Here is a 14,698-nt window from a genome sequence, read left to right on the forward strand (position 1 = left end):
CCTTTTCACGAGGAAGTAACAGAGGAACAGCATTATTATTTTATGAGGAACACCATTTTAAAGCAGATCTGTCACCAGAATTCAAAATACAAAAAAAAATACATTAATGAAAAGACATGATGGGGCCTACTTAGTTTGAAAATCCATGTCAGAATAACTGTAAAATCCTTTCTTAAATTCAATCTCCAGCCACTTAGCCTGACTGACAGCTCCTCAGTGTCCCTTCTCCATGCTGAAATCTCACACTGCTCTGTATAAGCTGCAACAGTCAGTCAGGCTGGGTGGGTGAAGATTGAATACGCTTGGACTCAGGACCTCTCACTCTTTACCTGGAATCCTACTTATAATGCTCATTTTTGGTACCAGGATTATGTAGCCATTCTGACACCAGTGTCGTCACTCTAAGAAATCAGTTTATTAATGTTTGCAGCTTTTATTGTAAAATCTGGTGAGAGTCAACAAGTCCTCATTAAAGGGTTTTAAAAGACTTCTAATGAATAGGACAGGTGAATGAAACCTGACGATGGGCATCTAGGAAAGCAATCACCACTTGCCTCCCAATGCAGAAGTAAGCACCGCCATTCAAACCCTTTAAACATTCAGGAAGACTGCTTAAAGGGGCTCACAGCGGTGACAAGAGGAGCGTATGCATTCCCTGGATGTAATGCCAGACAACCCCTTTAAGAGTATAAAAATGACTATGAAGATTATAATAAGCTTACTATAATTACAATGTTTTTACTGTATTTTGAAAGCATTTGACACATCGACCACTTGAGATCTTTATTTTTCAAATAAAAAAAATACAAAGATGAGATGGGACACAAACATGGCTTCTTCTTCTTCTACTATATAATCACCAAATGCATCCATAAGGCACTTAGTCAGGTCTCTTTTTAAAAAAATAAAATATGCATTAAAGCAAATGTTCCCAAACAAAAGTCTTTTGTACGATGTCTGTATGTACAATATTGTACATATTTACACTTCTTACTTCTGTGTTACAATGGGACCTTCGGCTGCCTTGTTAGCTTCAGGGCCTGTAAAATAGAAACAAAAAATATCAGACACGATTATAAAAAGGTGGGAAAACCAGTATCCACTGACAATCCAACACATAAAGGTATTTAGGTAAACATGTTTCTTCTATTGTTCTTGGCAAAGATTTTCACAAATTATACATTCCTTTTCAGAAGCATTTTCCACCATAGGACGGGGCCTATCGGATATACTGTATATTTTATATCTGGAGTCAGGAAGTGACATTTCCCCTAATATGGGTGATTAACATTTGCCTCGTGTGGTTTTTGCCTTCCTCTGGTTAATCATGTTAGTATTATATTCTGAACTCAATGTACAGTCTTTTTCAGTATTAGTGGTGTATTCCCATGTCATACAATCATGGCATATCTGTCGGAATGTAAATATAAAAGGGACCCTCATCTAGTTCGGGAAACAGCTCCTGACACTTGCAGCTGCAAATAAAGAGGTGGGTGTAATTCCCATTCATTTGTATGATTATAATGACAAGCTCTGCACCGACAGCAGAGCCCAATGGTGCCCGGTTCAGGAGATAGATGAAGGTCCCATTGGTGCAGATAAATGCAGGTCCTATTGCAGGAACCACATCTACTATTCAGGCAACATTCACATGTTCAGTACTTCAGTATTTCACATGAGTATGTAAGCCAAAATCAGGAGTGAAACAATCAGAGGAAAAGAATAATAGAAACACGTCACCACTTCTGTATTTATCACCCACTCCTGGTTTTAGCTTACAAATGCTGATGTAATATACTGACCAAATAATGAACATGTGAATGTTGCCCGTATACCGTTTAACGGGAATCTGTCAGTAGATTTTGCTATGAGGTAGAACAGAGACCTTGATACCAGGAATGTTTCACTTAGTGCAGAAGTTAAGATAGTCACCGTTTTCTCTGCTGCAGACCTAGCAGCGCTCAGTTGTTGATCTGTGTATAACCTCCCCACCACAGCTTTCTGTGTACATTGTATAGTGACAGAGAGCTGCTAATCCATGCTGGGGGCTTGGTTAGACTACAATGCAGAAGGCCAGTTGTCCTGTAGTGATAATCTTCTGCTGATAAAACACTGTACTGAAACAGCAAAACACAGCCCAGTAAGTGACACATCACGGTAATTAGGGACTCTGCTCCTACATCATTTTGCTCTCAGATTACATAACAAAAATCTGGTGATAGATTCCCTGTCCGTCAGACCCATATCTACTGTAAATTGACAGCATATCCTGGGTTATACCAAATTAGAAAATATTCATTATATAAATGTAATTAATGGTGTGTGGAATAAGCTCTACATAATACCATTGTCTGTCAATATAGATTATTTAATTTAGAGGGATTGGCCCATCGCATACATTTATGGAATTTCCATAGACAAGTGGATAGAGGTGCACATTTGCAGCCACCTCTTTGTTCCCAGAGGGGCACAACCATGCCCCAACCTTAACATAAATGTAGGGTCCAGGATGTCATGTACAAGACCGGACAACTCCTTATATTGAAATACACAATGGAGCACATTTATAAAACATTTGGCTACAACATTTTCAAATTTGTTCAGTGAAAATGTTATAGTTACTTTTCTGTATGCATGTGTATCATTTTGTGTAATCTATTGTCCCTACATAAAGAAGAGAGAGTGAGAAGATGGGTGGAAGATCGTCTTTTTATGTGACTGATTGATGTACTGAAGTCAGCTCAGAAATCTAGGAATAAAAGAAGCACTTTTACAATGAAGACGTAACACAGCCCTTTGCAATGTCAAATAAAAATGGTACTTTCTTGATAAAGTCTGGCATTAGTAAACATTCACTTCTTAAGATTTATTTGCACAAAGACTTTCTCTACTTTGAGATTTCAGTCACACTACAGAAGTAGAAATACAGAATCCAAAGGCTGTAAATATTTAACGTCAGTCCCACATTAACAGTCGGCATAGGTGTCATCGTTGTTTTCAAGAAGCCACAGGGGGCAAAATAATATTACAATATGACAGTGAGGAATTGTTTGTGATTGACTTAATTGCTGGGGAAAAAATAGATTTCAAAACACTCTCTTTTGTATGAGAGAAGAGGAAGTATTTAAACAGACACTTTACTTTTTCCACTGACTTTGAAAGCATCAAAAGACTTCTCAAAGAGTTCTCTTATGAAGTCAGACACCATGTTAGTTCGAGTGCACGTCACTGATAAAGTAAGACAGAAAAGAACCTTGTTCCTATGGCTCAATAAGACTCAGTTTATTGTTAAAGCGTATTTCCACTTAAAATGTATCTATATATTGCTTTTTATGAATGTTAACTACGTTTTATATGTCTATAGCAATGGTGAAATTTATGCATTCAGTAAGTGCAGTATGCTGACACACAATGAATATTTAGGGAGGTTAGAAACACCAATATATAAAGGACTAAAGTTAAAAGAAAAAAAAATTGTTACACTTTCATAATGAATGGCTGATTTTTGCTATTTAACCCCAGGTATGCTGGTTTTTAGTCTTCTGTACCTAGATATAACCTAGGGTAATATAGAAAGAAAAGAAAAGAAGGAAAAATTAAAATTTAACTGTTGAAAAAGTAAAAAAAAAAACCTAAAGTTTTACTTTTCAAATTGCCTCAAGTGTATAAACTCACATCAATTAAACACTATTGTGTATTTACCCCATAGTCATGGCCAAAGAAACTACAAGTTGTGACACAAAAAAGGGTCTCATACGGCTAAGTAAGAGTAATATGTTCAGAATGGAGCAGAAACATGTCTATGGGTTTCTGAAGAACATAACTGGTTGGGAGTTTAAAGGGGTTGTCTGGAACTTTTATATTTATGGCCCATCTTTAGGAAACAATCAATATCAGATCAACGCAGGTGCGTCAACCGTCTCTCGACACCCCTGCCAATCAACTGTTCTTGGTGCTGGCTGCATGTGCTCAGTTGTTCAAATGAATAGGAGTGGACGTGCAGTACCCCACTGTGGCCACTATTCAGCTGACAGAGCTGTGCTGTTCCGCTGTGCAAATAAGCACATCCGTCCGCTGTAGGTGCTGGAAACGTCTGATCGGCGGGGGTGCTGGGTGATGCAATCCCACCAATCAGGTAGTGATTACCTATCCTAAGGGAAGAGTCAGACAGCCATATACCTCGGACAAGGATCGCAATACTTGGACTGGCCATCAGCTCTCCCGACCCGAGCGTGTATTTCTATGCAGATGTCACGCTTGGGTTGGGAGAGCCACCCATCAGTCTGAGCAGTGCATTGCGATTCACACTGGGTTATACGGCCGCCGTCTGACTCTTCCCTAAGGATAAGCAGTTAATCTAAAAGTAGCAGACAAACCCTTTAAGGGCTAAAGCAGTCAATAAATAATAACTGAAAGGTTTTTCTTCTTCCACCTGGTTGAACAATATCTAAACCACTTTAGTGACAGATGAGTATAAAACCCATAGCCATGTAAATCAACTGTATAATTTTAAATTGAAGGAGAACCAAGAATGTTGAGGAACAAGAATATTGATTATAAAGGAACCCTATCAGTTCCCTGACTGTCCCCAATTGCTACTATAGCAGTAAAGTGATCAAAATGTCTTGCATACCCCAAAATGGTATCAATTAAAATGTCAGCTGGCCAAGCAGAAAAAATGCCCATCATACAGCTACATTGATGGGTTACTGGTCGCAGAAAATGGAGACACAAACCAATTTTTTTTCTTCTCATAAACGTAAAAAAAATGTCATCAGTTAAATGGAAAGAAAACAAAAAACGAACAAAAACCATAAATGTTTGGTAACATAATCCTATGAAACTGGAGAATTATATTGCCATGTAAATTTTACCACAAAATAAAAGCTGTAAAAATAGAACCCAAAACTAAACGGTGTTGTTTTTTTCATTGCATTTCGCAATGAACTGTAGAATTAATGGTGTCATTGAAAACTAAAGAACATCCCGCAAAAAAAGTCCTCGTGCGGCTATGTTGAAGGAAGAATAAAACAGTTATGGCTCTCAGAAGGGGAGGAAAAAAACAGAAGCTCAACAATCGAAAATTGATTGGTCATCGGCTGTGTCCCTGCCTTTGATACGGGCTCACGCTGAGCCTGCATCTTTCCCCACCAATGATAAATAAAACAAAACAAAAAACATTGCTGAATTGCACTATTTTTTGCAATTTCATTACACTTGGATTTTTTTCCCGTTTTCCAGTACACTATGTGGCAGAATGAATGCAGCTATATGGCTGGAAAAAATAAAGTTATGGCTCTTGGAAGAAGGGGAGAAAAAAAACAAAAAATCACCCGGAGTGGAGGAATTAAAGACTATAGACACTAGACAAATAATACAATTGTTACTTATGTTAGTGGTTGCTTATGTAGACGGCACGACCTTTTGCTAGTTTCAGACTTCTGACGTCATACCGTCCGGTAATGCATGCTGGATGTCAGGTCTCTGCGTCCTGGATGTTGCAGGATTCAATGGTTCTCGTGCATCAGCACAGCTTCAGCCACCTGCTGACTATGCTGGTGTAGTCGGGATTTCAGGTCCGTGTGTTTGTATTCCTGCTGCCTTCACAAGCTTCATACACAAACACTGCTTTATTCCCATAGTTTTGATAAGTCTGTAATGCATCCTATATAGAATGTTGCCTGATTTCGCATTTAAGAAGCAAAAGGAGTCAGTGCCGATGCGTCCATATCCCTAAACACCGTTAAGAATCGTTTGTACTACTTCAGTACCAGAACACTCCGATGGTGTGATTATCAATAAGCCATGCACATTACCTTTTGTCTGGAAAGCATCCAGGATTTTATTGTTGGCACTAATACGCTCCCAAGTAGAATCTGAGCCGGGTGATAAATCAGCAAGGGAACAGATATTAATGAGAGATGCTCATATCCCGCAAACACAATCTTCAGCATTGGAATACCTGGAGACAAAGACAATTCTATTACTTATCTGAAAATGAACACTTACTACTTATCTCACACAACATACATCACATCAGATCAGATATCAGTCAGGTGTTCCACAACGTGTAGAAGATGATCATCTGCTCTACTATTATTTCATATCTCAATTACTTTATATTTCTCACAATAGAAACAAAGGGTCAGATTTATCAAGAATTGCCCATCTTGATGAAAGGCCCGATGCATTTGGTGCATCTTTTAGATGCCGTGCACCAGAACGAGGCCACGGCCCCACTATCCGTATTTGGTCAGTATTCGGTCAGTATTTTTTCTCAGGAGTGGGAGTCAAAACCAGGTGAGGAACAATCAGAGAAAAGTTATAATAGAAACAAGTCACCAATTCTGCATTTATCACCCACTCCTGGTTTTGGCTCCGACTCCTGAGAAAAAATACTCACCAAATACGGATAGTGGGGCCGTGGCCTAAGACATGTACTCCAGTTATGGCAGGCAATACATGTGTCATAATTTACGCTACTTTTGTGTTGTAAATGTTGATGAATATGTTAGTTGTGCTCGGCCCCGCTCCTCAGTGATATATTCTGCTCACGTTTCAACTACGATTTGCGCAAAACTTTTGTGACATTTGAAACATTTTTATTGCAACAATTCAGTCGCAAAGTGTTTGATGAATCAGCACCAGAGTATTCAATGATGAAGAAAAATAACAGTCCTGATGGAATATATACTTTGCCACAGATTTTGCCACTAAGCTTTTGCGGGAAAGAAATTCTATGACCTTGTAGGACATGTAGGTATGGTGGTAGTAATGCTGCTTGCGGTTCCTACAAATATATTTTATAGTGTAGTAAGTTAATGACAAGTGCCATGTCCTGGACGGTGGTTATAAGTGTGTGGGTAGCTTTCTGGTAATAGGTACTTGTCCAATTCACAGTTACCCTGCAGTTGTGGAGGAAAAAGGATGAAGGAAAAAAAAAAGTTTTGATTTCTCCAACACTATGAACTAGCACTGGTGAAATGAATGATGCGTGAAACTATAGCATCTCACAACACTCTGGATGACAGAAAAGTAGAGCACAAATATCCGTGAATAAAAACCACTCCAGATAACACATTTCGGCAAATGCGAGGCTACAGGTCTCTTCATCTGGCTATCACTGGAGCAGTAGAAATGAAGCAGACTAATTGTAATGCTCTAAAGGTAGGGACTCTAAGTCACTATGGTTGACAGACTCTGACGAGACATTATGAGATGGCATTTGACTTTATGGAGGCACGCATTTAGAGGAACTTTAAGCTGTCATACTGAAAAGTGTTTATAAAACATTAATCAAAAATGCCTCTTTAATACAATGCATTGTCTGAAAGATGTTAGGAGGCACACATTGCAAATGGATTCTTCTCTGACTAAAGTAATTTCTCTCCAAACAGATTTTCCCAATGCTATCGCAGGATACAGCACTGACAGAGCACTTCCCAGCACATTACTACCTGCTCGGAGCACTAGGGAAATCACTAATGTACAGCCTGCCATCTTTTCCATGTCACACATGACACATTTGTCTAAAATTACCCAACAGAGTTTGACACTGCAGTATAATCCATAAGAAGGTCTCTCAGCTGGCATCTGCCAAGTAAGGCCTTCAAGTGCTTATTGTCTTCTAACAAGACAGTACAAGAAATCTTTTATCTTACACTGAGAGGGACTGGAACTTCCATCTCATTTGTATGAGCTCTAAGAAACGAACACTTCATATGAACATTAAAGGGAATCTGTCAGCAGGATTTCACCTCCCAAACTGTTTATATGTGCATGTAGCTCTTGCAAAGTCAAGTCCATCTATACCTTTACCTAGCCTGTCTGTTCCTCTGTCACCCAGAAATCTGCGTTTCAATCAATATGCAAATGAAGTTGAAGTGCTTAAAGAGGTTTTTCCAAGAACAAAAGTTAATTTTAATTAACAGATCATGGAATAATAATTTCCACAATTGGATGCATAAAAAAAAATGTCCCTGTGCGGAGATAATCTTATAAATGTGCCCCTGCTGTGTACTGTGTAATGGCTGTGTCTGATCGTGCAGGGATATGGTCTGATCATACCACAGCTCCTGGGCAGGGGAGGAAGAAAAAGAGTACACAGACATTTCAGCAGGGGATTGCAGTTGATTCTTTTGTTGGAGTAAACACTTTTAAAAAGTAGCAGTGAAATGTTTTACCTTACAAAAAGAATCAGCTGTGATCCCGTGCTGTAATGTCTGTATACTCTTTTGCTTCCTCCCCTGCCCATGGTCAGACCATGTTCCTGTATGGTCAGACACAGCCATTACACAGTACACAGCAGGGGCACATTTATAACATTATCTTAGCACAGGAACATTTTATTTAAACATACAATTGTGGAATGTATTATTATTCTAAGATCTATTGATTAAGATGTACTTTTGTTCATGGGAAAACTCCTTTAAGGGTTGTGAAACACTAACAGAGCCTTTGATGCTCTGGTTCTATTTCCCAGCCAGTGTCAACTTATGCTTCACTGACTGCTCTTTTGTTGGGTGACTTCAAGGAAAGGAACTATCAGTCAAACAGTAGAAGGTGGTGCTGGGTGGGGAATAGAGCCAGACTGACAGAGGCGTCGGAAGAGTTTCCATAAGCTGAACTTCAGCGCCATTTGCATGTTGTTTAAAAAAAAAAAAAAAAAGGATTAGCTAGCTGAAGGTAAGGATGGACTAGTCTTTGCAGGAGCTACATGCGCATATACACTCCCTTGGTGATCACCAAGAAGTTTTGTGGCAAAACTGAGATGAGCCTTTATGTTCTTTTTGCTCAGCAGTGGTTTTCATCTTGGAACTCTGCCATGCATGCCATTTTTGCCCAGTCTTTCTTATGGTGGAGTCATGAACACTGACCTTAACTGAGACAAGTGAGGCTTGCAGTTCTTTGGATGTTGTTGTGGGGTCTTTTGTGACCACTTGGATGAGTCGTCGCTGCGCTCTTGGGGTGATTTTGGTCAGGGAAGGTCCACCACTGTTCCATGTTTTTGCCATTTGTGGATAATGGCTCTCACTGTGGTTCGCTGGAGTCCCAAAGCTTTAGAAATGGCTTTATAACCTCTTCCAAACTAAGGGTATGTGCACACGATAAGTAAACTCTGCGGATTGGACGTAGCGCACTTGTGCTGCGTGCAAACCGCAGCGTTCTACATTACAAGCAAAGTGGGTGGGATTTCAAGAAATCCCATGCCCACTATGCGTCTCTGAGCACCTGTGGATCACCTGCAAACAGGGACATGCGGCTTGTCTTTCCAGACCTCAGATTGTCAATTTCTCTTTCGGAGTCGCTAGTCTCCACAAGAGAAATTAGATCAATGCAATGTATTGATTGTGGTGAATCTGCATGGTTCAATGAACACATGCGGATTCACCTGCGTGCAGTGCTTTGGACACAGCATAAAGTATGCTGCGTTCAAAGCGCTGACAGCACGGATCGTCTGCACATACCCTAATAGATCTCAATTACTTTGTTTCTCATTTGTTCCTGAATTTGTTTGGATTGCAGCATGATGTCTAGCTTTAGTCTACTTCACTTTGTCAGGCAGGTCCTATTTAAGTGATTTCTTGATTGAGAACAAGTGTGGCAGTGATCAGGCCTGTGTGTGGCTAGGGAAATTGAACTCCCCTACCCAAAGATATGATAATCCACAGTTAATTTGTTTTTAGGGGGTGGTGGTGTGGGGGGAATAACTTTTTCACACAAAGCCCCGTAGGTTTGGATTTCTTTTTCCCTTAATAATAAAGACCTTCATTTAAAAACTGCATTTTGTGTTTACTTGTTATCTTTGTCTAATATTTAAATTTGTTTTGTGATCTGAAACATTTAAGTGTGACAAACATGCAAAAGAATAAGAAATCAGGAAGGGGGCAAACACTTTCACACCACTGTAGATTCTTCTTTGCATGATAGAGCTGTAACTTACATTTGTGGATTGCATGGCAAACTGTTCACACACAATGATTTCTGGAAGTATTCCTGAGAACATGCAGAGATTTGTTTGACAGAATCATCCAATTCTTTAATGCAGGGCTGCCTGAGGGCCCATATATCACAAGCATCCAATACTGACCACCGGCCTGGTCACTTGTGAATATGGATTTCTCCAGAATCTGAATTTTTTGTGAATATTATGTACTGTAGATGGTGCAATTTTATGCTGAGGAACATTTTTCTGAAATTGTTCCACAATTTTTAAACGCAGTTCACAGATTGGAGAGTGTCTGACTATCATTGCTTCTGAGAGACTCTTTCTCCAACTTGCTCTTTTTATACAATCATGTGACTAGGATGCAAAGTCACCCTCCAGTTGTTTTTCATTATTATCACTTTTACAGCCTTTTGTTAACCCTGTCATTAATTTCTAATGGAGTTAATATTTTCAAATGAGGTTGTAGACAGTTTGAGGGGTGAAATCTTGCTGACATATATATATATATATTAAAGTGGTTGTCTGCAAAGAACAATTATCACGTATCCACAGGCAATATATGTCTGATCGCTGGGGTCCGCACCACTGGGATTCCCTAGACTAAACAGATAGTTCAGGAGTCGCCACTCTCCCAGTGTGAGTGCCGGCTCCACTCAAATTCTATAAAACCATTTTCACATGCTCGTGAAATACAGGCTGCGCTTGAATTGCAATAGGCAGGTCAACCGCTTTCTGATCAGAGCACATGTTTCAAGGCCATGTGAAACCAGCCTTACTGATGACAACTTAATAAAGCTCCATCAGCCCCCAAAACATTGAATGGAACAGCAAGATACATGCTCAACTGATCCACCATTCACACTCCTCTCCATTGCACGAGCACTGGTCGTCTGCTCATGTGATTGACAGGTGTCCTAGTGGTGGTATCCTCAGCAAACTTTCATTAATAATTCTGTTGATAGGTAATTATCTATTGCGCCCCTTTGAGGTCATACTTGAAGTAACCTGGGAGAAAATATTCCTGCAGCTTTCCAAGAAGGTAATGTAATTTTTCCGGTTGTGATATATACTGAGAGGCTCACTGAGTTTCCTAATGGTTAGTTCTATTGCCACAACTAAGAATCTAGTAACAAGGAATTAACAGTCCCCAATTTATTAAAGGGGTTATCGGAGACTAATTTATTTTTTGCTTGCTTGTTCTGCCTGTCGCCGATCTCTGCCGGCTGAAAATTAACTTTGAAGACATACCTGGTACATGCGTAAAAAAAAAAGCTACATGTGCTTTTACCACGGGCAGCAATCTCACTTTGCTCTTCGGACTATAGCAGGATATCTAAGGGAACATCCCGACGGAGACTCTGCGGTTTCCCCTTAGGTCACGCCAACAGAGGCGCTGCTTCTCTGCCGTTCTGCTCTGTTGTCGGGGCGTGAATGCTGATTAACAGCTAGCTCCCCAATGCCTAACTGCCCAACTCTGAGGTGGCACAGGGTAGAACAGGCGAAATAAAATACTCCCAGACAACTCCTTTAAGATTGGCAGTTTTAGGCCAGTCTTAATGAGGGGCATGCTGGAGTCAGATGCGCCAAATACATTTAAAGATATATGCCTTCTAATTAATCTGGCGCATCAAACAACTGCTGTTCAGCTTCGAAATGATACTCCAGCTGGGGTTAAGCATACATTTCTGGCATAATTTACATTCTGGCGTAAATTATAATGGATTTGTTGGGTGGGCTTCTCCATTGCCTGTCCCAACTCCGTCCACTTTGGCGGAACTGGCCAGGACTTTTGGAAAAGTTCTGAGGCATGTTAAATAGTTTTATCAATCCTCCTACAGCCCTACTCTCCTCGCTGATCTCACTGCAGAGCTGTGTGTGATTACAAAATGCCCAGAGTAGAGCAGAGATGAATGTGATTACAAACACCTAAACACCTTTCATCTCACAGCAGTCAGTGTGGTGTGGGAAGGGCAGTACAGCAGAGCTGTCAGCGCTGTGGAAGGAAAGCTGCTGACATGTTTGTAATTAATCAAAGCTCAGCTTTACTGGTTCTTCCCAAACACTGACTGAGCTTTGATGAAAGCTGAAAATTGTTTGTTGTAACCATACACAGCTGTACAATGAGAACAGGGCTCAGGGCCTTATTCAGGAGAAAGCCAGCTTTAAACTGTTGTTGGGGTGCGCTATTTTTTTACCCTGTATGTTTGCTGCTTGCTTATGATTGTTCAATGTCATTCAGGGGAAGAAATACAAGCCTTCAGAGAATAATCTCTGCTAATGACTCCTTGGACTTAACATAAATTATAACCTAAACTTTATAAGTCAATATCTCCACAACAGAGAAAATAAAATAAAAAGAAAAACTATCTTTTATTCAGCTCTGCAGCCACTATTCTATGATATGGCCAGTTTAATATGCTCAAACTGGTGAAAGGCCTTTTTTGAAAGTCATGTGCACTTTTGCACAGAATTTTATTTTAATGCTTATTTGCTTTCTAAATGCAACTTATTAAATAGCCTTTATTAATAAATTTACACTATTTTACTGATGCAATTAAGTGATAAATAGTACGTTACTCATTTCATCTCTACCATAAAATCTTTTAATAAAGCAATCAATTGCTGATATAATGCTCTTGTGATCGATCCTCCTATATGTTAGAGTAATAGTTGTAACATCCCTGGCGGCGTGCTGGCATGGCTTACCATCTCCCACCATGCAAGACCGCCAACTTACCTATCAGTCCAGGCTGCACACTTTGCTCCAGTACTTGCTGTGTGCATGTCTCTTGTCTGATTGCTTAGGGCGGCGGCGCGGTTACTGAATGATTCTTAATGTTACAGTGTGCACACTCCTAATGCGTCCCGAGCCTATTGCTGTGAGTCACTGGATACTTAAACCCCCTTCACCCAGTAGGAGGTGCCTGAGCAACACTTTCTTTCAGTATGTTCTGTGCAACTGAGTTGCCAGGTCCTGTCCTGTATCTTGTCTGTTCCCGCCACCCTGGGGGCTGTATACCCAGGCCTGTTACCTGTATCTGTGACTTCTAGTCTGTTCCGCCACCCTGGGGGCTGTACACCCAGGCCCGTTACCTGTATCTGTGACTTCTAGTTTGTTTCCGCCACCCTGGGGGCTGAGTTCCGAGGCTCGTTCCTGTATCTTGTTCCGGCTTCAGTTCCTGTCTGAACTGTGTCCTAGCCCGTTACCGGTTTGTCTCTATGTCCGTACCTGCCCTTTTCCTGCAGTGCCTGAACCTGCACCTAACTCCAACTCGTTGTCTCTGTACTTCTGTTTGTGAGTTTTGGGTCCACTCGCTACTTCATTGTAAGTACCTTGTGTGTATCTGGTTCTGCTTGTCCCGTCTCCCTGCCTCCGTATCTACCTCCTGTGTTCTAACTAGCTTCCTGTGTTTCCCAGTCTGTTCCATGTGAACAGAGCCCCGTCCTGTCTGCCTGCACCTTCTGCTCGGCGGTTTCGCTCTGCTCTGTTCTGCCTCGCTTGTCCACCGCACCTGCGGTTTTGCTCTGCTCTGCTTGTCCACCGCACCTGCGGTTTTGCTCTGCTCTGCTTGTCCACCGCACCTGCGGTTTCGCTCTGCTCGTCCTCCGCACCTGCGGTTTCGCTCTGCTCTGCTTGTCCTCCGCACCTGCGGTTTCGCTCTGCTCTGCTTGTCCTCCGCACCTGCGGTTTCGCTCTGCTCTGCTTGTCCTCCGCACCTGCGGTTTCGCTCTGCTCTGCTTGTCCTCCGCACCTGCGGTTTCGCTCTGCTCTGCTTGTCCTCCGAACCTGCGGTTTCGCTCTGCTCTGCTTGTCCTCCGCACCTGCGGTTTCGCTCTGCTCTGCTTGTCCTCCGCACCTGCGGTTTCGCTCTGCTCTGCTTGTCCTCCGCACCTGCGGTTTCGCTCTGCTCTGCTTGTCCTCCGCACCTGCGGTTTCGCTCTGCTCTGCTTGTCCTCCGCACCTGCGGTTTCGCTCTGCTCTGCTTGTCCTCCGCACCTGCGGTTTCGCTCTGCTCTGCTTGTCCTCTGCACCTGCGGTTTCGCTCTGCTCTGCTTGTCCTCCGCACCTGCGGTTTCGCTCTGCTCTGCTTGTCCTCCGCACCTGCGGCTCTGTTCCTGTATCCCAGTCTGTACTGGTCTCTATCCAGCCTGCGTTCCTACCTGCCAGTATCTGCCTGTCTGCATACCAGCCATGCCTGCCAGTACCCGCCTGTCTGCATACCAGCCGTGCCTGCCAGTACCCGCCTGTCTGCATACCAGCTGTGCCTGCCCGTTCCTACATTCCCCGGTGTGGGTCAACAGCTGTGACCGGGGCCTGACCTGGAGTAGCACCTGGGCCACCTCCCACCTCAGACCACGGAGTCGATTAAGCCGCCGTGTGTTCGTGGTCGGATCTGGCGAGGCCCCTAGTTACGCCCCTCCAGGCACTCCTCGGTTCGTGGCCCAGTGGGACCACTAACCACGCTCACGCCAGTCAGTCCGGGCGTGAGCGTAACAATTTTAATGCTAAATTGTCAAAAAAAAAAATCCTGAGAAATTACTTGAAGCTTACTGACAGATCAACTCAGGGATCAAAACCTTACTGATAAATGCATTTTTGGTAGTTCACAAAAATAAAATACATGTTTGGATATGGGGCGCCTACAGTATGGTTTACTAAAATGTAAATTGCATTGTGATAAGGATGATAGTTTTTCAGAATGAAGCCAGTTTGGGAATCAGATGATCACTGCAGTCTAACCTTAAAAA

General features: G+C 41.9%; 1 protein-coding gene across 1 annotated transcript in view; it reads right to left on the reverse strand.

Annotated features, from left to right (window-relative positions):
• Positions 1-768: 768 nt before the first annotated feature.
• The window catches only part of SLC10A7 (solute carrier family 10 member 7), a 248,028-nt gene continuing 234,098 nt past the window's right edge, over positions 769-14,698 (reverse strand). The window contains exons 11-12 of the mRNA XM_073642504.1: positions 5,817-5,962; positions 769-1,040 (exon numbers count right to left, since the gene is read on the reverse strand). Coding sequence (XP_073498605.1) covers positions 1,002-1,040; positions 5,817-5,962 — 185 coding nt within the window. The 3' untranslated portion in view covers positions 769-1,001. The remainder of the gene's footprint in view (positions 1,041-5,816; positions 5,963-14,698) is intronic.

The sequence above is a fragment of the Phyllobates terribilis genome, unplaced genomic scaffold (assembly GCF_046119375.1).
Source record: "Phyllobates terribilis strain yellow unplaced genomic scaffold, ASM4611937v1 Scaffold_1__5_contigs__length_1240528914, whole genome shotgun sequence".
Taxonomy (NCBI): Eukaryota; Metazoa; Chordata; class Amphibia; order Anura; family Dendrobatidae; genus Phyllobates; species Phyllobates terribilis.